The 24,692-nt window shown below is 37.9% G+C and overlaps 2 protein-coding genes, 1 long non-coding RNA gene and 1 pseudogene across 4 annotated transcripts; 2 read left to right on the plus strand and 2 right to left on the minus strand.

Annotated features, from left to right (window-relative positions):
• Window positions 1-543: 543 nt before the first annotated feature.
• Window positions 544-7,371, minus strand: LOC103935782 (E4 SUMO-protein ligase PIAL2). Its single transcript, XM_009345587.3, has 16 exons — window positions 7,098-7,371; window positions 6,938-7,010; window positions 6,765-6,830; window positions 6,505-6,570; window positions 6,332-6,414; window positions 5,841-5,892; window positions 5,680-5,751; window positions 5,052-5,119; window positions 4,900-4,948; window positions 4,712-4,796; window positions 4,528-4,629; window positions 4,299-4,350; window positions 3,618-3,669; window positions 2,761-2,877; window positions 1,811-2,671; window positions 544-1,566 (listed from the first exon to the last, which is right to left on the minus strand). Exons 1-16 carry the CDS (start codon window positions 7,331-7,333, stop codon window positions 868-870), a joined length of 2,733 nt encoding a protein of 910 aa, XP_009343862.2. The 5' UTR covers window positions 7,334-7,371; the 3' UTR covers window positions 544-867.
• Window positions 7,372-9,071: 1,700 nt separating this feature from the next.
• On the minus strand, window positions 9,072-11,797 carry LOC103935798 (annotated as a pseudogene).
• LOC103935797 lies at window positions 11,795-14,801 on the plus strand. 2 transcript variants are annotated; one of them, XR_007260259.1, is made up of 8 exons: window positions 11,795-12,037; window positions 12,117-12,227; window positions 12,311-12,376; window positions 12,536-12,606; window positions 12,798-13,290; window positions 13,897-14,376; window positions 14,544-14,605; window positions 14,690-14,801. XR_007260259.1 is itself a non-coding variant. In XM_048589771.1 (6 exons), the coding sequence occupies exons 2-6, from the start codon at window positions 12,147-12,149 to the stop codon at window positions 13,971-13,973; spliced, it is 723 nt and encodes a 240-aa protein (XP_048445728.1). In that variant the 5' UTR covers window positions 11,868-12,037; window positions 12,117-12,146; the 3' UTR covers window positions 13,974-14,215. The 2 variants fall into 2 exon arrangements, 1 of the variants encoding a protein (XP_048445728.1); XM_048589771.1 differs by lacking the exons at window positions 14,544-14,605; window positions 14,690-14,801 and having other exon boundaries at window positions 11,868-12,037; window positions 12,798-13,225; window positions 13,897-14,215.
• A 1-nt stretch (window position 14,802) lies between these two features.
• LOC108865355 lies at window positions 14,803-16,417 on the plus strand. Its single transcript, XR_007260260.1, has 2 exons — window positions 14,803-16,009; window positions 16,151-16,417. It is a non-coding gene; the product is annotated as an uncharacterized LOC108865355 (long non-coding RNA).
• The last annotated feature ends 8,275 nt before the right edge of the window (window positions 16,418-24,692 follow it).

A 24,692-nucleotide genomic window follows, 5' to 3' on the forward strand; every position in this document is an offset into this window, starting at 1 on the left:
TAGTTACGAAACTAAACATTGTGATATCTTGCACCCACTTCTCTTCTGTCCATATTAAATGTTATATCTCTAACTTTTTCCTATTTATAACATTTATGAATTTGAATCGATGAATGGATCAAAATTAAAATAGTGAAAACGTGTATCGGTCAAATGTTGACATATTGCTCGCTCTAACATTAAAGACATATTAATCAAATGCTAAAAATAATCATTTCAGCAATTGATGTAAGATCGTCATGTTGTCCCATCTCAATGGTGATTGTGAATGCGCCATCAAGTGTGAATGTAATCTTTGACGAATAATAGAATAATTTATGTTAAATTCATCTAACACGAATGTGAGTTCAAATTTGAATGTAGAAGTGAACGACAAGGTTCAAAATAAAAATTTTACCATGCAGCTACAATTATTTGTGTCGCACGCACTTACCATCAAAAGCCAATACCAAAAAAGCGCGCACACGCAACTGAACTTAGCATTCCTCAGTTTTGAATAAGTTCAATCACTATTACAAATTTACAATCATAACTCAGGACTCATAACTCAGAACGTTTAGATATAAATTATCATGGATAATTAGCAGCAGAGTAAAATCTGTCAACTACAGCATCATTACAACTAACGCAGTCAGAAGCTGCATGTTAAAATTCACAAGCCGACCCCCGAATCGTCCAATTCTTCATTTTTCGGTCGAAACCGCCCAATTCAGGAGCCCTAAATATCACCTAAAACCAGAACATTGTCCTAAATTAGCTTGACCGGTTCACCACTGAACACAAAATTGACCAACTACCTTATATACAGCAGCCTAAAAGAACCCCATGGCAGAATACATATGCCTTCGACTCTTGACAAGATCGAATCTACTGTGGATGGCTATTATTTGTTAGAGGAACCTGAGTGCTCCCGTTTGCAATCAATGTCTGTTGGGCGGCAACAAGATGTGGTGGAGCGGACAGATTTGACGGCGGTCTTGGAGCAGCTGGCGTTGGTTGGGTTGGCTGAATTATGAACTGGTTAAGAGCAGCAGAGTAAGCACGGCCTGACAGGCTTCCACGCATCCGACCTGTTGGTCGCCAGTTCTCCCCAGATGACAAATCTGGTGATCCATCAGCCCCAGAAACTGCTTGCACCGTTCCCACTATGTTTCTGCCCTGCTCCATTGCTGCTGACCTAAAACCTTCAGCATTTGCCGCCAAAATTGGCCTGTTTCTCGGGGATTGATTTTGATCTGGCGTTGATGGAGACTGCCTGGCCATCATAGCAGCTCGCCGCTGCTGAGCAATCATGAACCTTTGTTGGTTGTTTAAAGAACTTGATGTTTGACCAGTCCCAACTCGTACACTTCCTTGCTGGATTTGAGCCCGCAAGAGATGAGAAGATGATCCATTGGCGCTTGAAAACGGACCCACAGTCTGGGGAGTCATTGGATTAAGAGCTTGCTGCAGATGTGCATTTTGGAACTCCATAAGCCCAACAGATGTCTGGTTAGCACTCTGCATTTGACTCGGAGCTGGAAGGCCAACAACCTGTTGGGCAGATTGGCCATGACAATCCCAGTTCTGTAAGATTAATGAAATGCAACTCATTAGCATGACAAGATGGACATCAAGAAAATATCCTTTAGATTGCAATTCCGTAAATTAGCACACGAGAAAGTCCCTACAATGCTTTTACCAACAACCAATCAATCTGAAAAGTGTACATTAAAAATCAGGAGTTTGAGGTTCAGGGTTCCCAACTTGCATTTATACTGGTCGCCACCAGCACGACAAACTGGACATCAAGAAAAGAGGAAGGACTAACCTGTGTTATTTGTGATGGAGGTTGCATTGAAGGAGGAGCGACATTTGACACTTGAGGCGGATTCATTCGGGCCCTAGAAAAATGTTGCTGCCTTTCCATATCACTACATACTGCATTGACACCATTTGCTGTAGGTGTGACAGATTGGCCAACCTGTGAAAGAAGAGAGGCACTAGGGGGAGTATTGAAACTAGTTCTTGATCTTTGCTGCAATCCTGGCGTCCAGGCAGGAAGGGCCTGAACTGCTGTTGGTGTCCTGGGTAATACTATGTTCGCAAATCTCCCATACTCACTGCTAACAGTAACATTTGAACTTGCAAACTGCGGCTGTTGTAACTGCAAATTATTGGAAGAAGAATATTGAGTAAGCATTGCAGATGCCACAGGATTAGTGTTCCCATGGCTCTCAGTTCCTCGATCAAGCACAGGAGAAATAGCATCAGTCAACACAGGCGGCTGTAAAAAATTTGCAGGACCAGGGTGCGGGATACCACCATCCATTTGGGTGTCTGACCTTATACCGGAGGTCAACGAACCATTAGGAAAGTAAATGCCAGACCAAAAGTCATCCTCTAGATGAGCAGGAACAGTTTGATTAACCCCGTTTGTGTTGCAAAGAGGTTTCACGTCTTCGGTTTCACAGGTACTCACAGCGTCCATCTCAGTATCATCCTCGGTAAGATCCAAAACAATAGGAAGTGCAGATGAGACATGGGTAGATTCTTCCTGTTCAGATGTTTCTCTTTGAAGGGTCTTATCATGTGCCTGACCTAAGTCCTCACCATTCTCCAGTACAGCTTTCCATGATCCATCCATAGAGATTATCACTTCAGCGACGTTCTCTCCTACCTCTCTCAGGACCTACAGGAGAAAGTCAACTGATTTTACAATATTGGGTAAAAACGTAACACAAACAGATATGGAAGAACGAAAAATAAATAGCTACTCACCTTAACCATATTTTGATCCACGCGAAGGTCCAAATAGCAGACATACTGATTACAATGGGGGCAGCGCCAAGAAGGTCGTCTTAAATTTATATTGACATAATTACTGAAGTCGAAACACTATAGCTCATATAAGTCACAGAAAATTATATTAGAAGACTGTATTGACTACTGTTAAAAGAAAATATAACTCCATGTGCAATGACAGAATAACATCAAATTTCATCGACTACCCAAAGCTAGACAGAATTTCAATTTCAATTTCAAGAAAAAGTAACACTGAATTACACAGAAAACTATTTATCTATCACCTTGTTTGGTATAATTTGTAAAAGAGAAGATAAAGAAAAGAAAAAAGGAAGTAGAAAATCATGATATTTTCCTCTGTCAGGTTTAACAGAAAGGAAAAAAAAAAAAAATCAGGATTAAAGGACAACAAATCTAGCTCCAAATTCTCAACTTCCCCTTCAAACCTCAACTACTATAAAACATTTTGGTGGGACATAGCCTTTTCTATCTTCCTTACAGCCCCCATAGCGTAAAAGTCATAGTACTATTTTTAAAATATCAAATTTGAACCCGAACTCATAAGAAATATCTCCAACTTATAAACCTGAAACCATGTCACCTCAAAACAGCACATCATATAACGCAGGTGGACAAGTTGAAAAAAAAAAAAAAAAAAAAGAAAAAAACCCTAAGGCCTCATCAAAATCAATCATGCAAGCAAAATGCATACAAATCGAGGAACAATTTTACAAGTCTCAAAAGCTTGTTACCTAACGACCATGCAGGAACTTGTAAAAAAAAATTTAAAACCAAAGGCATCAACGGGAGAAAAAGATGCATGGAGCACTCACCTGAAGATGTTTGCAAAAATGTCCTTTGACAGGAGTTTTTATACGTGTATAACTGTTTTGCAGATAAAAACAAAAGTAACAATCAGCATCATAACAATGAAGTTTCTCATAGAAGGATTAGCAAACTGCACATTTTTTGTCCATTTAACATAAAGAAATAAACAACCAAAAAATAGACAAGATATGAAACACACTTTCAACCAAATAACAAATGTATTCACCAAAAATAGGATGCATGACCAAAATGCTATTTTAATTGTTGAAATCAAAACTTAGACAAACATAGAAGCAGCTGGCCTAACTGATGAATAACCAAAAACATAAGAAAATTAGAATAAATGTTGTTTCAATCTTTCAGCCAAAAACAAAAAAGGTTTCTTCAATCAGAAGTTCAGAACATATGGAGTAGAAATATCACATTAATAGGCATCAACATTTAACCTCCGATATCTTCGTATGAAGTTAACTCAGCCTCTCCAGATCAGAATTGATAAAACATAAGCAGATATCCCACAAAGTTTTTAGCATTGACATTTCTACTTAAGGTAAATTCTGATTAACACAGTTCAGGTCAAATGTCCAAGGAATACCCATTTCCAAAGTAAAAGATTAAAAATACAAGAAATAAGGTAAGAAAATATAGCAACACTAAATATACAAGCAACGACTATCAAGGCATACCTTATGGGACAATTGAGAGAAATCCTTGATGGCCCCTCTATTATATCAGGATCTAATGATTAAACGAAGACAATTACCCCTTTAATCATACTATAGCATTGTAAAAAGCTTAATGCTTTGTAGAAGTCCTGATTTATATACATACATACATACATATATATATATATATGTATATAGTGAATATTGAAAATATAATCAAGTGTCTTTTGACGTTTCCCATGAAGAATACCTGAATCTGAAGGAGAGACAGTGGGCTGAGTATAATCTTTCAGTGCTGGAGTGTCAGGTGATGGCGTGAGGCTCATAAAGGCAACCACTATGATATAGTTACCTAAAAATAGTTACAGAGCTGGATGAATATAGTACAAGAAAACTACAATAACTAGACAGTGAAGACTTGCTTCCAAGCTCACCATTGAACTGACCCACAGCTTGCAGAAGATTTGATCCAAACTTAAGCATTCCAGTCACTACTGAAGGCACCTGGGGTCCAGTATCCTGAAAAAGAAAGTGAAAGGCACAGGCTATTACGAAATGAATACCATGTTACAATCCAAATTCTTTCACATTTAATTATTGAGTAAGCGGAAACCACACAAACCATTGTAACGTTGATCCTTCTATCTACTCCCTTTCCATTTAGCAGAAAGCTACAGAAGTAATAAAAGAAAAGAAAAAATGTTACACAACGAAATAGGAACACCTCCAACTAAACCAACTAAACTAAAAGGATGAGAGAAAAATGAGTCTTACTTCACTTGTGGCGGACTTATAATACAGGCAGATGTCTCTAAATTATCTGTTTGTGCTACAAATAATCGCTTGAGGCAAACAGAAAGAGTGAGGTCCAGAATAACTTCTCCAAATCATAATTCCATGTATTAAAGGAAAACAGTATAAAGTAAACATTTAGAACAAGGAGAGAAACCACCACAATTATATAACCAAATAATAAAAGCCATGGTGACATAAATTATATGTATAGTTATTCTGCAATAAGCTAAATAACGACATACTTCTTAGATAGACATGGATAACTAGGATGCACTAAGGATAAGATCAGCCGTCCATATCAAATCTAACAACTGCTAAGACCTAAATTAAGGAATTGTGCCCCTAAATGTTAGATCAGACACGGAATATGAAGATGCATCTCACTCACTACTATGTAAGATGGGGAATAAGCATCTAGAAGGAGACATAAGCCTCCATTAGACCAGATATGACCAATCACTTCGTGTATCATGTGTTTGCTTGTGTATGATGTGTGACCGCATATGTGAAAAATGCATACATGTAAAAAAAAAACTACAAGACTCAAGTACTTACAAACACTCCAACATTGAAACTAAAATGGCATCTAACTTTAGAAGATGCTTACAATTTTTTCTTGCGGAGAATATTGTGTAGTCTTCGAAATATGGAAATCAAGCACATGTGCCCCATATCCCGGCTACACCACAATCAAACATATGTCAAAACGAAAGCAAAAAAAGGGATATCTAAAAAGAAAAAAAGTTGAAAAAGGGAATGAAGAGCCACCTTGACTTCGAGAGAGGCAAGTATTTGGCCCATCTTCATCATTGGATAATACCTGCACCACAAACACAAGGAGATCTTTCAAAAGTGTAAAATTTGTACCCTCAGCAGAAGACATGGTTGATACTTCATACCAAAAGCATGATTATTAGGTTGAGCAAAGAAAGAATATTTTGAATCTTGGAGCTAAAGAAGTATTTAAACATCAACAAGAAACACAACAGAAGATGGCTAGAATGTGGAAAAAGATCGCATTTAAGTGCTTATATATATGCATACACATGTCAAAAAAGTCAGGCCACATGTCATCCTAGCCTTTCATCAATAAAACTTTCTACCTATTCTTAGTTAAATTCTAATATGACATGGTGCAGGATCATTAGGTTGAGATGATATCATTTAAAAGGAAACAGCAAATAAAACTTATATCATATGTGTGCATACACAAATATGTTGTAACAAGCACAAAATTAAAGCACGATACAAGTTCCCACCTTTCCATAATTGTGTCTATTACAGAAAGAGAACAGCTAGCTCCAGTTTTAACATCCCCCAAGCTGCAGAAGCTACTTCCTATCTATAATTGCACAAGAAAATCATCTGCAATATTTACATGAAACAAATAATAATAATAATAACAATAATAATAATCAAATTAATAGAAAACCTCATTAGCTAGAGAAAAAAGTTCTTCAGTCTCCTTATCCGAAAACCATCCTGCCCTACAAGCATTCTACCAAGTAAAACAATATCAGCTCGAAAATTCATGCTTACATTCAAATTCTCAAAGTTAACCAAATAAGCTTGAAGCAAAGAGCGGATAATAGAAACATGAACATGGGCAATCCGGATATGCTACTTGGGTAAATGGGTAGCACCCGTTTTTTGCATTTATTCGATAAAATGAATCGCATTCGGGTTTTATACCTTAACAGAAATCATCAGCACCATGATAGCAGCTTCCAAAACCTTATCACTCTTGCGTTGGCATATCTACAAAAAAAACAGGCGTTTAAAGTACAAAATTTTCCCTCAAAAAGAAAAGGGGAAAACTAACCGCAACCAGGAATTCACGAACTCGAGGAAGAAAAGTTCATTACCTGCTTCAACAACCCAGGTAAATCTTGAGCAATCGCCGGAACCTCATTGTTTGCAACGGCATAGTCAATGCCTCTGCATTTTGCCAAAGCAATTTCACACAAAGGAAGGAAATTCAAGGAATTGAATTAGGTATTGAGTAAAATGGGGAAGGGTTTTTACCTGGAAAGGGAAAGGCAGAGATTGAAGAACTCCATGGCCTCGCCGCGATAGCCAGATTTGACGTGAGCCGCCAAGCGCTCGGCGACGGCGGCGACTCGGTAGGAGTTAACGAGGGAAGCGGAGAGTTGCTGCCGCCCAATGCCTCCAACGTTCAGACTGATTAAGTTGCTCACCGCCTGCGGTGTTAGCGTTGTTCCGCTCATTAGCTCACACAGACACACCGACCACACCCACATCTACACGCGCCCCTCTCTCCAGGCTTTTCAAATGTTATAAAAAAACTGCAGGAGAAATTAGAAAAAATAAGGTTCTGGAAAAACTAGTAAAACAAAATCTGCGGGACCCATTACCAGTAAGGGATGTATTCAATTAAGATTTTTGAGGGTTTTAATTTTTTTAATGAATCTAGGGCTATTCAATCGTAATTTTAAGTGATTCTCTGAAATTTAAGGTGTATTCAATTAGAATTCTAAGATAATTTATTAAAATCCTTAGAAATCCGGATGTATTCAATTAAGATTTTAAAGAAATTTATAACATTATTTAATTAGAAATTGATTTTAAAGAAGTTGAGAAAGTTGAGGAATTTGAGAGAATTTGAGAGATTTTGTAATGTATTTTAAGCATCCACAAATTTCACCTATTTTGAGGGAATTGAATCAAAATTTTATATAGAATCTCTACAAATCAATTAAACTCCATAAAAATTCATGAATTTATAAATCCATTAAAATCTCTCGAAATCTTAATTGAATACATCCCCTAAATCTTATAATTTATATTTGAGAAATTTTATTTAAACTCATATAATCTCTTTTTACACCTAATATATTCTCTAAACTCATATTACTTCACTTTTAACCTAAATTTATTGCCTAAATTACCCTCATAAAACCACTTCAATACATAAATTTATTTTTACACGTATTTAAAAAATAAAAACCCAAAATCAATATTCTACAACTCGTTCAAGGCATAAAGAGAGTAACATCCCTCACCTACTTGTCTCATACATAATCTTTTCTGCATATTTACCACTGTGATATACAAAGCTGGAAATGGTGTAGTTTTCGTCATATACAACTAAGTCAAGTTTAAATAATTGTGTCATCTCAGTGCTAATCTATGTTGTAGTTGTCAGCCAAAAAGCCAAGAAAATTACATCTCTAGTGGAGGCTATAAATTGAACATTTATTTGTTACAGAGTTTAATTTAGATTTATTTTCTGGGCAAGTGTTACAGAAAAGGCGTTAATCTTGTTTCTAAATCCTAAAAATTGGAAATCAAATGGAAAAAACTTGCATAAATCGATTCATACATCAGTTGGAGGATTCAAAACTTCAAAGGAAATTGAAAGCTTCGTCTAGCGATTGTGGTATCGCATACACAGAATGAGACGTTGCATACAATAAAGCTGGGATGATGGCACTGGCCTATGAAGCAGTCTCGGTGTACCCTCGTTGTGCAATCGTCACACAAGAGAAGCAAAGTTAACAATAACTGATTTGTGTAAACTGGCAACGCTAACTTTTCTCCATCTATCGCTCTACGTAGTTTGCAAGTTATGTGTAGTTTCCCTGTTGCTAAATTTGGATCGTATTATATTCGACCTGTTGCCCTTGACGAGATTTCTTATATACGAACAAATTAAGCCTCCGATCATTTCACAACTATATCAATGTAAAACGCTCAAGTTTATATAACTCATGCTTCGAAACTGTTGGACAGTTGGACTTACCCGATTTCATCTTGGTTCTTTGTCTTCTCCAACAGGGTTTCTTAGCCAAGCAACCGATGACAGACCAAACGAAGCAAGATGGATGGACTGCAATGGCTTTCTTGGCACCAGTTTTTGATTCCCTATCGTTGATTTCATCACGGATTCCCTATCATTGATTTGATTTTTGAACCCTAGATTTGGTCGAATGAATATGTTACAGAGCTCCATACCTCTTTTTATGTCTTTCTCATCTCTGGCATTACCCCATTTCTTGCCGGCTTTTTCTACCAGATTTCTAGTTACATACATTCTAGTTACATTCTCACCTAGAAAAAAGGGGCAAATCTGCTTTCTGTCAAGACACCTTTGAGAATTTCAAACTTATCTGCCAATGTTTTCTGCAGAAATTCTAGGGTGTTCCCGGCTATTTTAACCATTAGATCTTGGTTTTTGTATGTTTAAACAAAGACCTAGCGGTTAAAACATTTGGAGTATCCCATAGTCCGGAGTACCAAAGAAAATCCCTGTTTTCTGAGCCTCAACATCTTTCCAGTTCTCTACGTGTCTACCGTGTTGCACCGTGAATTTGCTGAAGAATTTAGTTTGGTCTTTCGATTTCCAGTCTGAACAGAGTTAATCCTTGGAATTTCTAAATTTACATCAGTCACTTTATTCGTCGGTTTCGAGTTTTAAATGTTCAGTTCATGTCAAACTTATTTTATCCTCAAATTCTGCTGAACACCACTTCGGCTCAAGCAAAGTGAAAGTGTTAGGATGAAGGTCCTATCGGTTGGTTACTCAGTAGTGCTAGAGGTACTTAAAGCTCGAAAGAGTTGTATTGTTTCAATAAACTTCCGAGTAATGATGTTTCAAAGTTCTACATTTCATGTAAATTATAAATCGGCTCAAGCAATCTTACCATGCTCCCTTGTAACGAATGTGACGCAGCTTTGGCTTCACCTACCTCCTGTTCTGATCGAACGCCGGAACAGAATACCTGAATATTACTCTTATCTTCAATCCAGCTTAGTCCAGGATCCTTTTCCGATGTCGGTACTGTAATCTTTCTCCTTGATTCTACAACACTATCCCATTTTCCTGCAGCAGCATAGAGATTTGACAGCAAAATATGCGTTGCACTGTCTTCTGAGTCCAAACTTAAAACCTGCTCTGCTGCATGAACTCCTATTTTCAAAATTTTATAGACGACGCACGAGCTCAGCAAAGTTCTAAACAGTTCAAGATTTTCATTAAACGGTGAACTGATGATAAGCTCCTCTGCCTGATCCAACAACCGAGTTCGACTTAACAAACTCACCATGCAAGAGTAGTGCTTAGGCCCAGGTGTGATACCGTTTTCCTTCATACATTTCCACAAAAATTTTCCTACTTCAATCAAACCACTGTGGTTGCAAGCTGAGAGTAGAGACAGAAATGTTACTTGGTCTGGTCTCAGACCGTGTTTTTCTATCTCGGAAAACAGCTTCAATGCTTCCTGTGCCATGCCGTGATGACTATATCCTCTGAGCATTGAGTTCCAGCATTTCAAATCGGGGTCCGAGATTTGGGAAAATATAGAATAAGCAGCTTCAAGGCTACCATTTTTTTAATACATATCTACTAGACTCCCGCAAACTGACATTTCAACATCGTGCCCGGTTTTTACGGCCCATGAGTGAATCATCTCACCTTGTTTTAGCATGGCAAGGTCGGAACAAGCACTCAACAGTCCACTGAGAGCAAAGCTGTCAATCTTATGGCCTTCCTGGCACATTTCATAAAAGAACATAATTGCACTCTCCCCATCAGTCAATCTCGAAAAACCCATGATCATCTCAGTCCATAGAACAAAATCCTTCTTTTTGATGGAATAAAACACCTTCTGAGCATCATCCGATTCAACATTTCGAAAATACATAGACACTAGTGTAGTTCCTACAAAAATGCTCTTCTCAAATCCTGCTTTTGTGACCTGTCCGTGAAGTGACTTGCCATAGTTGGAAACTAGATCTGTGCCTGTTGCGGATATGATGGCTGCAAAAGTATTCTCGTCTGGTTTAAGAAACGATGTTTTCTTCAACTGGACAAATAAATTCATGGCCTTCTCACCCTCACCATGTTCCGAACACCCAGAAATCATTGTGTTCCAAGAGACCAAATCCGGGTTGCACATTCCCTTAAACATGCCAAATGCTACTTGAGTGTCACCAGAATTGCAATACATGTCAAGCAAGGAATTCTGCAAAGCTAAATCAGCTAACGTTTTTTAAACTATGACTCGGGCATGGATGAGTTTCCCCGGATAAGAATATCTTAATCTGTTGCAAGCAGTCAAGACCATTGAATATGTGAATTGAGTAGGAACAATTCCAGTCCTCAACATGCCATCAAAGAGAGAAAGCCCTTCCGCTGTCTCATCATTCTTCAAATTCCCAAAAATCATTGAATTCCAAGCAACAACATCTTTTTCAACCATCCCGCCAAAAACTTTCCTCGCGGATTCCAAATCCCTACGGTTGGAGTACATCCCAAGTAAAGCAGTTTGAAGACAAACATCACTCAAGAACCCAAACTTCAGAACTTGGGCATGAATCAAAGAGCCAATCAACCAATCCTCAAGAGTATAAGACGCCTGCGGTAAGCTCGTGAAAGTCGAACCATTTGGCCTAAGACATTCAACTCCCATTTCGTTAAATAGCTCACAAGCCAAAATCGCACTGTTTGAGTCCCGGGAATAGGCTGCAATGAGCGCATTGAATGAAACCAGATTTCGTTGAGGCATTTTGTCAAACACCTTCCGCGAGTCCCCAAGCGATCCACATCGCCGGTACATGGATATGACATTGTTGTACAGGTGCGGCGAGCGCGAGCCGCACCGTGGTGGTGGTAAGGATTGGGCGTGGAGCTGCCGCGCTTGTTTCGGCGAGGTTACAGAGGTGCATTTTTGCATCGGAGGTGCTATCTCATACGACGGTGGCATACAAATTAGTTCAACACTATTACCCGCCAAAAAAAGGAGCGGCTTGGATATGAAGCAGAACAAATTGCAATATATCACAACTGTCCCCGATGTTTCCCAATATATCGCCGAACACCCCAACCAGCCTTCTAAACGCTGCGTTTCGTGTCCTCCAGACTCTCAGACGCGAATCGCGATGTCCGGTGATTCGAAGCTCTCGCGGCTGTGCCGTTTGGACGACGATTTTCTCCGTCCGTACACGTCAGTTCCGTCCACACTGCCGTATTAGGGTTTTGTTTCATTGGTGTTTCAGAAGCTCATTTCTCTGTTCCTTTTGCAGGAACCCGGCGTCGTTTTGGTAGACCAAGAGATGGAAGTTCCGGTCACTCTCTCTCAGGTTCTTCGACAAGTCAAGCTCTGGACCCAAGCACTTGATTCCGGCTCTGAAAATGTCAGTTTCTCTATCTCTCTCTCTTTCTAGAAACTGCAAATTTGACTTCCTCTGATAAAAAGGCTCAAACTTTCCTTGATCAGGGAGTGGCGATAGGATTGGATTGTAAAAGTGATTGTATGTGTCCGACTAAAATCGAAACTCACTTGGTAATTTCGTATATATATATATATATATATATATATATATATATATATATATATATTTCATATGAATGAATTATATGTGCTCATTTTTCTGTTTGCGAACTTTGTATACGTTGGAGCTTCAAATTGTGCTGTTTTTCAAACATATGGTTTTGCTAACAGTGGAGAGTCAATATGTCAAGCATCTGGCGTGCAATGTTCTTGTTGCTGTGTCGGAAGTCCTTGTTGATTCGGTATTTTACAACTTCCCTGACTCGGACAAATGTAATTATAGACGGGATTTTACTGGGTTTTGTGTTTCATTTGTTAGTTCTATTGTTTTTTTGGGAAGCAACTGGGAGGGTTTTATCCGTTTGTTGTGTGTTTGTATGAATTTGGCGATCATTGTGGCGGTGTCTTGTTCTTCATCATGTTCAGTGGATGGAGCTGATGATCTTCATTCTGGTTCGTCGAGGTTGATTCTTGCGTTAAAGCTTAAACTGGAAAATGTTGACTGGTCTATCGTGGCTGGTGTAGTTCGGGTTTTACGTGATATAAGGAAATATTTGAAGTCAGAAGACGATGATGAACTTGTTGAAGCGTTCTTTGATTCTATCAATTCCGTTCTTTCAACTGTGCCTTGGAATTTACTAGATGAGATTCATGTTGGTGCAAAGCCTGATGTTCAGAAAGGGTCCAGAGCAGATGCTTTGTTTCAAAGATCCTTGTTTCTAGGAAATTTGATTCAGTTTCTCTGTTCCATGGTTGAGCAAAGTGGTTCTGCGGAAGCTTCAGGTGGATCTATAGACAAACATCACCCAGTTTTTTCTACATTCATCACCCTTGTTCCGCAGCTTTTATGTTGGTGCCTTGGTGAGCAAGCACATTGCATTAATTTCAACAAGTGCATCTCTCAATACTTTAGACACAAGTTATTGGTATGTGTTTGCCTAAGTCCTTTCTTGAAGATAACTATTGATGTTTAGAAGATTTTAGGGATGTTGGTTACACATCTATGCAGAAAACCTAAGCATGACACAAAAGTTTGATGTCACAAAGCATGGATAACTGTCTTGCATCTGCAGTTTGAAAATAGCTTAAGCTGCTTAGATTTTCCCGTTTCTAATGTTAAGTTCGTGAAAAATAAAACGCTTAGTTGAGTTGGATTGAGTAGTACCTAGACTTCTAGATCCTTCAATCTTCCCGCCAATACCATCTGTATAAGTCTCAAGTTGTGTACGTATGATGCTGGTGTGGTATAGGCCTTTACTAAAGAGATGCTAGTCAATATCTGTTTCTTCTTTGGGAAACAATAATATCTCCAATAACATTTTCCTTTGTATTTATATGAGAATTAACATGTTCTTTTGGTGCGTTACCGTTGTAGTTTTATAATGACATTTATATAAATCTACAGAACATAATATGTTATATGCATATTTTCCTGGGAACACGCTTCGACTTAGTTTATTAAATTATTACTTATGCTTGTGTTAAATCCCTACAATATAATTTGACTGCAAGTACATGGTGCAAACCTACAGATGCTTATGATCAGGCTCATTTTCCAAACCTACCCTCAGCAGTCAGTTCTTGTTTCATGGTTGCAACTAGTCCATGATTACTTTGGAGAGCTTCTGCAGCAACCCATTACTCCTCTTGAATACCTGGATGATTGCCTAGAAGGGTCTCCATTTCTATCCAATGTTTCTGATGCAGAAGTAAACAGTTTGTCTTCCCACCATCTGCAAAGACAGGCTGTTTTCCTCTTTGTGAGGTGTTATTTTGGTTTGATTAGCTCGAAAGTAGGAACTAACAACAAATGTGCTTGTGCTATTTGGAACTTACGCTTGATGTGTGACTCAAAAACAGAGCTGGATTGTTGTGCAAGAAAGAAAGGTCTATTGGAGCTTTATATCTCCGCTTCAAGGGCATCTTCCAACTGATATGTCAGTGGACCATGAAATGTATTTTGAAAAATGTGCAACTTTGCTAAATCATTCCTCCAACTATACATTAAAGAGGTGTGACCTTTTATTTCTTCAGAAGTTGTTGCATAGTTAATCAAATTGTACTATATGTGCATCGAAGTTCTTAATGTATTTGGCTCGTGTCTTTTGCTTCGAAGGATTGCGTTATTCGTTGATTTGTACTCAAAATTTTCATTTCTTGTCCCTGTCATGAACTGTAGGATGATGTATTATTCAAAGTTCTCCTGCAATTGCTCTCTGTACCTTTTTGTGCCGAAGAATGGTAAGGAATAAATATCCCACTTTTTTCATTTTTCTGAAAAGTATTTTCACGGATTCTTTTTAACAATTTTTGTGTTTAATACAGGTTGGAAAAGGAAAAGGGAGCGTTTCAGGATTCAGAGGGCAATACTATTTTTTCATGTCTCGGATGTTGTCAATCCTGTGCTCTTATTCCATCTATTTCTGTTAGAGGCAAGATGCTCATTATTTGATATTTATATAGCCACCCATTTCTACCTTGTTATGTTTCTATTTTTTAATTTGAGGTCGGTGGTCTTGGTGGGGAGGGGGGAAAGGAATCCTTGACGATATGACAGTTTACGTCTTTTTAATTTTGCAGTTGAGCTATGACCATCAGGTGCTCCTTGATTACCTTATTTCGAAAGATACCGGAATCAGCTGTGCAGAACATCTTTTAAAGTCTTTATTCTACTAGTTATATTCTACTTCTCTAAACTTGAGAAAGCTAGGGGCCCATTTGAATCAAACAGTTTGATAACCATTTCATTTTTTGTTTTTAGTTTTCACGTTTTGGTTAGAAATAAAGTGGAAATAAGGAAGAAGGGAGAGATGGATAAGGATAGAGGAAGGGTGGTGGGAAGAATGTGGAAAAAATGAATATAGAAGGATACACAACATGAAAACCAAACCAAATACTGAGAAGAAATTTAAGTAGGTTTTCTCTTTCTAGTTTTTGGTTTTTATTTTGTTGTTGGATGCGCATTTCTCCGTTCTCCCTTGTACCACACTTTCTCCACATTTTGTATTCATTCATCATTCCATATACTTTGCCTCTAAGTTTAGTGTGAAGAAATGAAAACTACAAATGAAATGGTTATCAAATGGACGTTGAATTGTACTTTGCTACTTTTGCTTGTTTCAAATTCAACCCTTAAGCTTGTTTGCTGTTCTGGTGATTGTTACCTACTTTAAGCCTTATTATGGTTTTATTCTTTGATTTTTTGAATTATTGGTTAATCATGAATTGAAATGGTGAACTACAATATGAGGCATGAACCCTCTACTCCTGAATGACCTCTCTTAACTGATTAGCAACAAAGGAGAAAGAAAACGAATGTAGTTGACCCTAGAGATTCGTATTTGATTCATATAATTGTATTTTTAAGTTTCTTCTCACTGTGCTTAATGCATTCTTTCATAAGTGCTTGCGTAAAGTGTTCAATTCATGAAGTTTATTTGTGGAGTTTTCAGTGGGTCGACATGCTACAAATCGATCATCTAAGAGAAGAAAAGTTGCATCGGATGTGTGGAGTTGCAAGGGCACTCAAAGTGGAGGAAAGTATTTTAAAGAAGCCAAAGGGGGCTTACTTTCATTGAAAAATTCAATTGAAAGTCTACACCGAAAGGATCTGTTTCCTTACAATCCTAATGTTCTTCTGAACCGGTGTGTCTTTGAACTAAGTTCCATTATGCTTACCAGTAAATTATTGAGTACTTTCACTATACAGGGTTTAATTTTACTTTCTAAACTTATGACATGTATTTTGGCCGTTTCTGCACTGAACTTCTGGCTCTTCGACTGCAGAACTCTGTTTTGAGGAAAAGAAGTAATCTTCTGACTTCTAAAGGACTGAGTGGTTCGAGCTCTTCACGATTCTTTCCAGCATATATAACGATGTTTTTCGAAGAAGTGAATGAGTAGATGAAAAAACCTTGTAATTGAGGTAATTTAGATTTGTTTTACATAGATGCTCATTTCTCAATTTTTCCCCTAACAAGTAGAGAAGCAAAGAAGTTTAATTTGTAGAAACAATTATACACGAAATCCGAGTGACTTGTGAGCTTTGTGTTAGGGGTGGGTTCAAAAAATTGAAAACCGAAAAAAAGGGGATCGAACACCGAATCGAAACCGAAAAATTGAAAACCAAAAAAAAACCGAACCGAACCAAATTGAATCCCTTTACACTTTATGAATGTATGCCCATTTTTTGAAACTTTGTCGCCAAGTTTTAAACTAAGCCTAGGGTTTTTTCCAAGAGCATACTTGGTTCAATTAGGGAGGATACTTCATTGGTTATAGAGGAAAATTTTGGAAGGCTTTGGAACTTGGAAGAGCTTCTCTATTTGTTTACTTTTTGAATGGATACCATGATCATTTTTCTTTGTAATTGAGGTTGTCGATAGCATAAGATTGGTTTATATGATTTTGTATATGTACAACTACCTTTCTACTTTCTCACTTTCCCTATTTTTTTATTATTAGTTTAACAATGCAAGCCTCTTTTCTAAATTTTATATTAAAAAATGATCAAGTTTTATAAAAAAGAAATTTTATTCAAACTCATTTATTCTTTTTCTATACCTAACTTATCATTTTTTTATCTTCAAAATGTGTGCAACAATTCTCTTTCTACACCCAAAAATAAAAAAGAACAAAAATAAAAAATAAAAAATTCTAGCACTAGAAAACTCTACCCACCCTACTAAGGGTGGGCACATGCCACGCGCGGGCCGAGCCCAAATTTGAAGGGACCGAACCGAACCTGTTTTAAAATGCAACGGGCCGGGATGGGGCAGGTATAAGGATTTTGAGATGTAAAACCGGACCTAACTCGACCCGTTTCAAACGGGCTTGGTCCACAGGTCCAATCCCAAGCTTGGTGAAGTAACGATTTCGGACGGATGGCCATTGCCGTCGAGTTGCAGATCCACCGCAGAAGCAGAGTTGTTGAACTTGCGGCCAACGGAGAAAACAAAGTTTGCAGACGCGTCGGAAAACAACGTGGAGAGAATAACAGAAACAAACCAGAACGATAGCTATTGAATTTTTGTGAAGATCCATCTGAAATTAAAGAAAGATGGAATATTTGGGTCGGGAAAGGAGCTGATTCTATGGGAGAAAAACCCAGTTTCGAAGACGATTCCTGGATTGGATTCTGGGAATTTGTGGGATTTTTGGGAAATGGTTTTGGTTTCTTGGCCGGAAGAAGAAAAGTTTCATAATTTCATTTCCTTTGATGATGGACACGTGAGTTGGCAGGAAGAAGAAAAGTCTTCATTGAGTTTGGTGAAGCCACGCATTTCCTTGGCAGAAAGTCTTGCCATGCGTGTTCTGGATTAAATCCAATAAAATCCAACAGTTGAACAATTTGATTTGGGGCCTTATTTCTTATAACTTTTAGGCTCGCCCCGCCCCGCCCCGTTTCTTCTACACAATATTAAGACTCGTTTTGTACCCGCCTCGACCCGCGAGTCCAAGACCCGTTTGCCCACCCCTACACCCTATCTCTCCCTACCCAATCACCCCCAATTTCTACTTTTCCCCTACCCCACCGCCACTCTATCACCCACAATGAAAACCCCAAAGATCTCAGCCATCACTCACTCTAACTTGTTGTTTAAGAACTGGATAGTTAGACAAAATGTACTCAAGAATTTCATCACTCACTTAACTTGTCGCAAGTGAAGAACGTTGAGGGACTTGAAAATAGGAGTGTGTCTACAACAATGTAGACTTGGATTGTCAAAACCTGTTAGATTCCACTGGTTGGTTGTTTCACAGAATTCAGATTGTTAGAAGGATTGCGTGGAAGATTGCGAAAAGGGTAATGATGGTTGAGATCTTTCGGGTTTTCCTTGTGGGTGGGTAAGGAAGGTGGTGGTGTGGGGTTGGGAGGGTAGAAATTGAGGGTGGTCGGGATTTGGAAAGATGGGGTGGCCGAAGTTTTCTAGTTCTGGAATTTTATTTTTTTTTATTTTTTGTTCTTTTTCAATTTGGGTGTAAAGAGAGAATTGTTGGACACATTTGGAATTTTAAGAAAAAATAATGACAAGTTGGGCGTAAAAAGAGGGTAAATGGGTATGAATAAAAATTTCCTTTATATTTTTGTTGACCATGTGATTCCTTTATTAGTATAGCGAGTAAATTGTAGCAATGGTCCTTTAACTTTAACTCAATTGGAGTAATGGTCCCTTAACTGAAAATCCATTATCATTGATCCCTTAACTCATCAAAATGTGTAGCTATAGTCTCTCAACTAAAAATTTATTACCATTGGTCCTTTAACATTAATCCAACTAGAGAAATGGTCCCTCAACTTTAGCCCAATTAGAGCAATGGTCCATCAACCTTAACCCAATTGTAGCAATGGTCCTTCCAACATAACTCATTTTGACAAAATTTTTATGAAGTTGACGAAAATGACCATAGCTACACTTTTTGATGAGTTAAGGAACCTCAATTGTAGCAATGGTCCTTCCAACATAACTTATTTCGACAAAATTATAAAGAAGTTGACAAAAATGACCACAGCTACACATTTTGATGAGTATAAGGACCAATGGTAATGGATTTTTAGTTGAGGGATGACACATCCCAACCGAAATCAAGGGATGCTAGCCGTCACGTGAGGGTGACGTAGCCATGTGCACAGTGCGGAAGCAAAAATAATAATAAAAATGTGAATAAATAAAAACCAACTACCAGCAGTACTAGCTAAGATAACATGCTAGTGCAAGGTTAAGTGTGAAATACACAACCAGAGCATAAGTAGCCTAAGTGCAGTCCAGCAAGACAAATACTAATTATACAACACCCAAAGGTAATCCTACACTTGTGAAATCTGTCAGAACCACCACTACAATCCTCGTATGCCACCAACGAAACTCCTACCTAGAACCTATAAGGGTGCAAAATAGAAAGTGTAAGTAGGCAAAAACAAAACTTTTCAAAATCATTTCATTTCTCAAAAGTTCTAACCTCTCACCGTAAATGCTGTATAATTTCCCAGAAAATAGAATATATATATATATATACCACAACCATGCTCTGAATAGCAAAATTCACCAATATGCCATGTCAAATATCTTAGCATAAAAAAAATATATATGTAAGCCAGGTGATATAACTCAATGCAAATAATATGTCAGCCGAATTCACCTAACGTGACTTGTACGGCTGAATCTAAAGCTCATCCATCTAACCGAAGTCACCTAACGTGACCTATAAGGCTCAAATCCACATCTCAACAAATATACCTGCACATGAGTCGGAACTACCTAAAGTGATCTGTACGACAAGACTGGGCGTAAATAAATACGCTCAAGTGTTACGATCATGTGAAGACTGTGCAAATAATCGCGGGTCACATACGAGTCGGAACCACCTATAGTGGTCTGTACGACATGACTAAAAATAAATACGCTCAAGTGTTACGATCATGTGAAGGACTGTGCCCTAACTCTCGGTTGAAGCACTAACACCGGGGTGCAGGTTTATGAGCTCTCAACACATCTCACATAATCATCAATCTCACAACCATAATCTTTAAACTTACCTGGCACTTACCTGTGTGTCCACAACACCAATCATAAATATATGAACTAATGCATGAGTAATATAGGCAGATACTTTGCATGGCATTTCAAGACGTATAATCATTCAAATTCATTTTTTGGGAAAAATACCAAGTATATAGGTCTATACGGAAAACCAAAAGCCCACTCACTGATAAGTGGAAGGGTCGTAGCCCCTAAGCCTCGATTGACTGCGCTCGTCCTAAGGATAAGTCTCACCTATATGCAAAACAACTATATAAACGTTAATTTAAAGAACATAAACAAAACTAGCTAATAACTTCTCATACATTGCTCAAATGGGGTGATTGAATATATCAACGTGATGTACTCAACACCACGAACATCCCCATATTTTTAGAAAATTTTCCGACCACCCACACGTAGGCACGTGCCTGGCACACATACGGAAACCCTAACAGCGTTAGGGAATATTCCGTCCAAAAATGGAATATACCGTTATATATACATGACACCGTTAGTAACGCCATTAGTATATTCCGTCATCTTCAACCTTGGTTCGCCGGTGACCATCGCCGTCGCCGGAAACTGGAAAAACCCTAATTCGTCATTTCTCTTCCATTTCTCAACCAAAATTCATGGACTTTGCACCAAAATGAAGCTTATGACGAGTAAAGCAAAACCTTACCACTTTCAAGCCTTAAAATTCACAGGATCTCGCTGAAGAAGCCTTGATAATCCGGCCAAAACTTAAAACTCGCTAAACTCGACTTCCCGACATCCAAAACACCTCGTTTTTCTTCTCCAAGCTTCGTGAGAGTGTTCTAAAGCTTCCTATAAGCTTAGAATCTTCCAAAAACTTCACATTTACGTGTGCATGAACAGTACCTCAAATCGGAGGTTATGATTCTCGGGTTTTCCGACGGCTTCACATCCCAAAAATGGTATAGATGTACTCAGGAGCTTGCAAGAAACATGAAATCCACCTTCAAGGTCTCGATCTGTGCAAAAAATGGCTGATTTGAAGGTTGTCCATACAACTTGTACGGAATTTGGGCATCCAATCACAATAAACAAAACCACACAACCACACAAAACGTTCAAGGGCAATTTCGTCTTTTCACACCATTGATACAAATATTTCGGGACGGGTTGTCACAAGGGACCATTGCTACAATTTGCTTTTCCTTTATTTACTATTTGATAAGTTTAAATTTCGACATGTTAAATAAAATAAATTTTAAAATTTAAACTCATTCAATGATAATAAGTAAAGTGGTGAGGAGTACTCGGACGGGTTAGAAGGTCAACCTAACCCTAACTCATCATTCAAAATTCGGGCTCGAGTTTGGGTCAGATCTAGATTTAATTAGGTACAAGTTTATTCGGGTTGAGTTTGGGTTGCTCAACTTTTTTGAGTTTAATCCTTTATCAACTTATTTTGCAAAGCGAAATAGCATCAAAGCTAGTTAACTTCAATATTACAAATCAATCAAAACTTCAATCAATTCCACAAATTGATATCCGCTTAATAGTTAAACCAAATACACAAGTTTTACCATGCAAAGTTTGAATTAAAAATACAAGAAAATACCAAAACTTGTATGAAAAGAAAAAAAGAGAGCAACACTTCATATCCAAGTATAAAGAAAAGTCGAACTCAAGTATTGTTGTTCAAATTCAATTTGTATTTCTATTAAATAAGAAAAATAGTTAGTTGTAAATAGAAAAGTTTAGTGCTACATGAAACCCCAATGCCAAAAGCTTCATCATATCAATTATACCTTTAAATAAAAGTGTACCAAATACAATATATGTAGCGCTCCGTCCCTGAAATATTTATTTTTGGGAAATAATTCCGATGATAGGCCCAATTAAACTCTTGTTTAATTTACTACCTTTAAACACTATTCTTAATTTAGCATTCAATAATTACTCACATAATCTACAACCAAAATCATTTTATCAAAAACATACGTTTATAATTTTTATTTATCACCAATTTCTTATCTTCACTCAAATTCCCAACAAGAGGTCAAAACTTGATCAATTAAGGCTGCAACTAACCCCTGTTAGACTGCCTACGTACCCTTGAGCGGGATCAAGCATTTCGTAGTTCACAATTTCCTTTAAATCCATTTCCGAAAATATTCTATTAACCGAAGTATCCAACATTGGTGTTAATAATCGAAACACATTAAACGGATAACAAATACGTAATTGAAATATCGAAATTCATATAAAAAAAATAGCATTGCCTCATTGACCACGTGCCGTCACCGGTGGCGGTTTCCGGCGAACAGAAATCCTAAATTTTGACCAACACTAAAAATTACCAAATTTTACAGGCAAGTAGATCTAAATGAGAGGAACAACTTTCATACCTGGACCGAAGTCCAAATCGGCCGGAAAATACCTCAAATGGCCCTCGAACCGCCGGAAACCCTTGATTTTAGGTGTTCTTGATTCGTCTCCAAAACAGCTCCGCCGCCCCCAAACTTGTTTGATTTTTTTTTCCTGGGCTCAAAAGGATGCTATAGGTGGTGGTGATCGAATGAAATTGTTTCAGAAATGGGAGAATCGACGACATGGATCCATCACACCCACCGGTGCGGGTTTCACTAAATCAAAGCCAATCTCCATCAATTTGGGTTGTAATTGGTAAAGGGAAGGTCATGGAGTGTTTCCCAAGTGTTTATTTGGCATGGTTTGCTGGAAAAATCGATGGAAAACAGTCGGAGGGAGTGAACATAACCAGGTCGAGTTGCTAGAGAAACCGGGTGAGGGTGATCTGGTACTCTTCCTTTTTTTCCCTTCCCCTCCTTTCTTTTCTTTCCCATTCGCCCCTTCCTTCTATCCCCTTCCATCCTTGGCCCATCTGTTCCCCCCATCTCTCATTTTCACTCCTCCACTTTTCATCACAGCCGTTGATCTCTCCTTAACACAACATCCAGCCACACACGTGGCACTTCCTCCCTGCTCCGAAATTGTTGGAGCCTTCTAGATTAGGTTAAATGTACAAAAATGTCCTCAACTTTAAACGTTAATAACTCCTTCGTTATAGCTCTGTTTCACGAACGGTTTGTGCCTACGTGTTCGTGAGATCGATCTCTATCCAAATATGCCAAGAAATCCTATAAAATATAGGATAAAATACATCCTCGTATAATTACATTAAGCCAACTAGGGGAAGTTTTGTCTTTTCCACTTATCGATAAATTTTACGATGTAACTATAATAATTTCTAGAAACAACACTTTAAAAATTTTCAATTAAACTTTCATAACCATAAATCAATTTATTTTCGATTTTTCTTCACATATTCATAAACATAAATAATTGATTTATATATTTTAATTTTTTTTTTCCACGGTATTACAATAGACGTTGTTGGCTGTTTGACTTGGTTGTAATATGTGCATTAGTTCATTTGGTTTATAATCGGTTTAGAGTGGGTTGGTAAATCGGATTGGGCATGGCAGGCAAACGAACAACCCAACCTAACCTAATAAATGACTGAGATGAAGTTAGGTTGGTTTCAGGCGAGTTATAACTAAGAAAAAACTTGCTTATTAGGGTTTAAATTCGGGTTGGACATGGGCGATTTCGGGTTGACTCAATCCAAATTGCACTTGACCACCTGATAATGGTGAGCAAAAATACACTCAATTTCTAATTGTAGACCCATTTTGCAACAAAATATAATTAAATAAATCTATATATATTTATTTTTGACCGGGAGAATTTATGTTTTTGATCGAAGGAGAATTTTGGTTTAGTCCTAAAGCAAGTCCATCGGTTTTAGTAAGACAAAGGCAAGGTAGTGGAATTATTCTTGTTATTACTCTAAAGAGTAATTGCTTTTGTACAAGTGCACCCAAAATCAATTCCAAACTTCAAATTGTGAAAGGCACTTTAAAATTTTCATGGCATACACCTGTGTAGTACGGACATAGATAATATAGAATTTCAATTGCCAGATTTTTCTTATGATTAACATTTTAGTATTTGGAGTAGTGTTTTGGTATGGGTGCAGCTTACAAGATTCCCTTGGATAAGGAAATTACATTTATGTTCCGTAATTCTAGACATTTTGGGTCTTTTCTCACATTGGACTAGCTATAACGAAGGTGAAATCTTGGGTGCTTTAAGACCATTATGTGACAAGTGGCTGAAGAGTGAACCTCTTATCATACAAGCAACTAACATCTTATCCAATGCTATTTTGTGTAATACAAGCAACCAAGTTGAACAATAATCTCACGGGTGCATCCAATAGAAAATTTCAAATTAAGGTTTGTTGAGAAACTGCTGGCAGAAATGAAGGATATAGAATTGGAGCCAATTGTCAAGTTCCACGCATTTCTTATCGATGCATATTGGGAGTAGAGAATGGGATCATGATTTTTCAAGGCTGGGATAAGGTGGATCCGAATACGACACCTCAAAAGACCGGTCATAGACTCAACAACTTCCATCACAGAGCTGCATAGACATATCAAGGATGTCACCATCATCTTATTCCAGAGTAATAGGAAGTATGTCAACTTCGCTAGATTGACCATGGTTGTTCCACAAGATATGGAAACTTGATTTAGTAGGAATTGGTGTGCCTCACAATTAGTCACACTTACATCTAGGATCAATGTGTGAAGATAAGGTGCAAGGGATGTGAGGAAATTCAAAACAAGAAACACTAACTAAAATTCTGAAATACAAGTATAATGGTGGGGTCTATGTCAAAATATACAGTTGTACAAGAAAACACAACCAACTCTCACTAGGGTGACACGCCCGTAGGCTCCCAAAAA

This window comes from the organism of the source record quoted next, unplaced genomic scaffold (assembly GCF_019419815.1).
Source record: "Pyrus x bretschneideri cultivar Hongxiangsu unplaced genomic scaffold, Pyrus_bretschneideri_v1 Contig3, whole genome shotgun sequence".
NCBI classification, from domain to species: domain Eukaryota; kingdom Viridiplantae; phylum Streptophyta; class Magnoliopsida; order Rosales; family Rosaceae; genus Pyrus; species Pyrus x bretschneideri.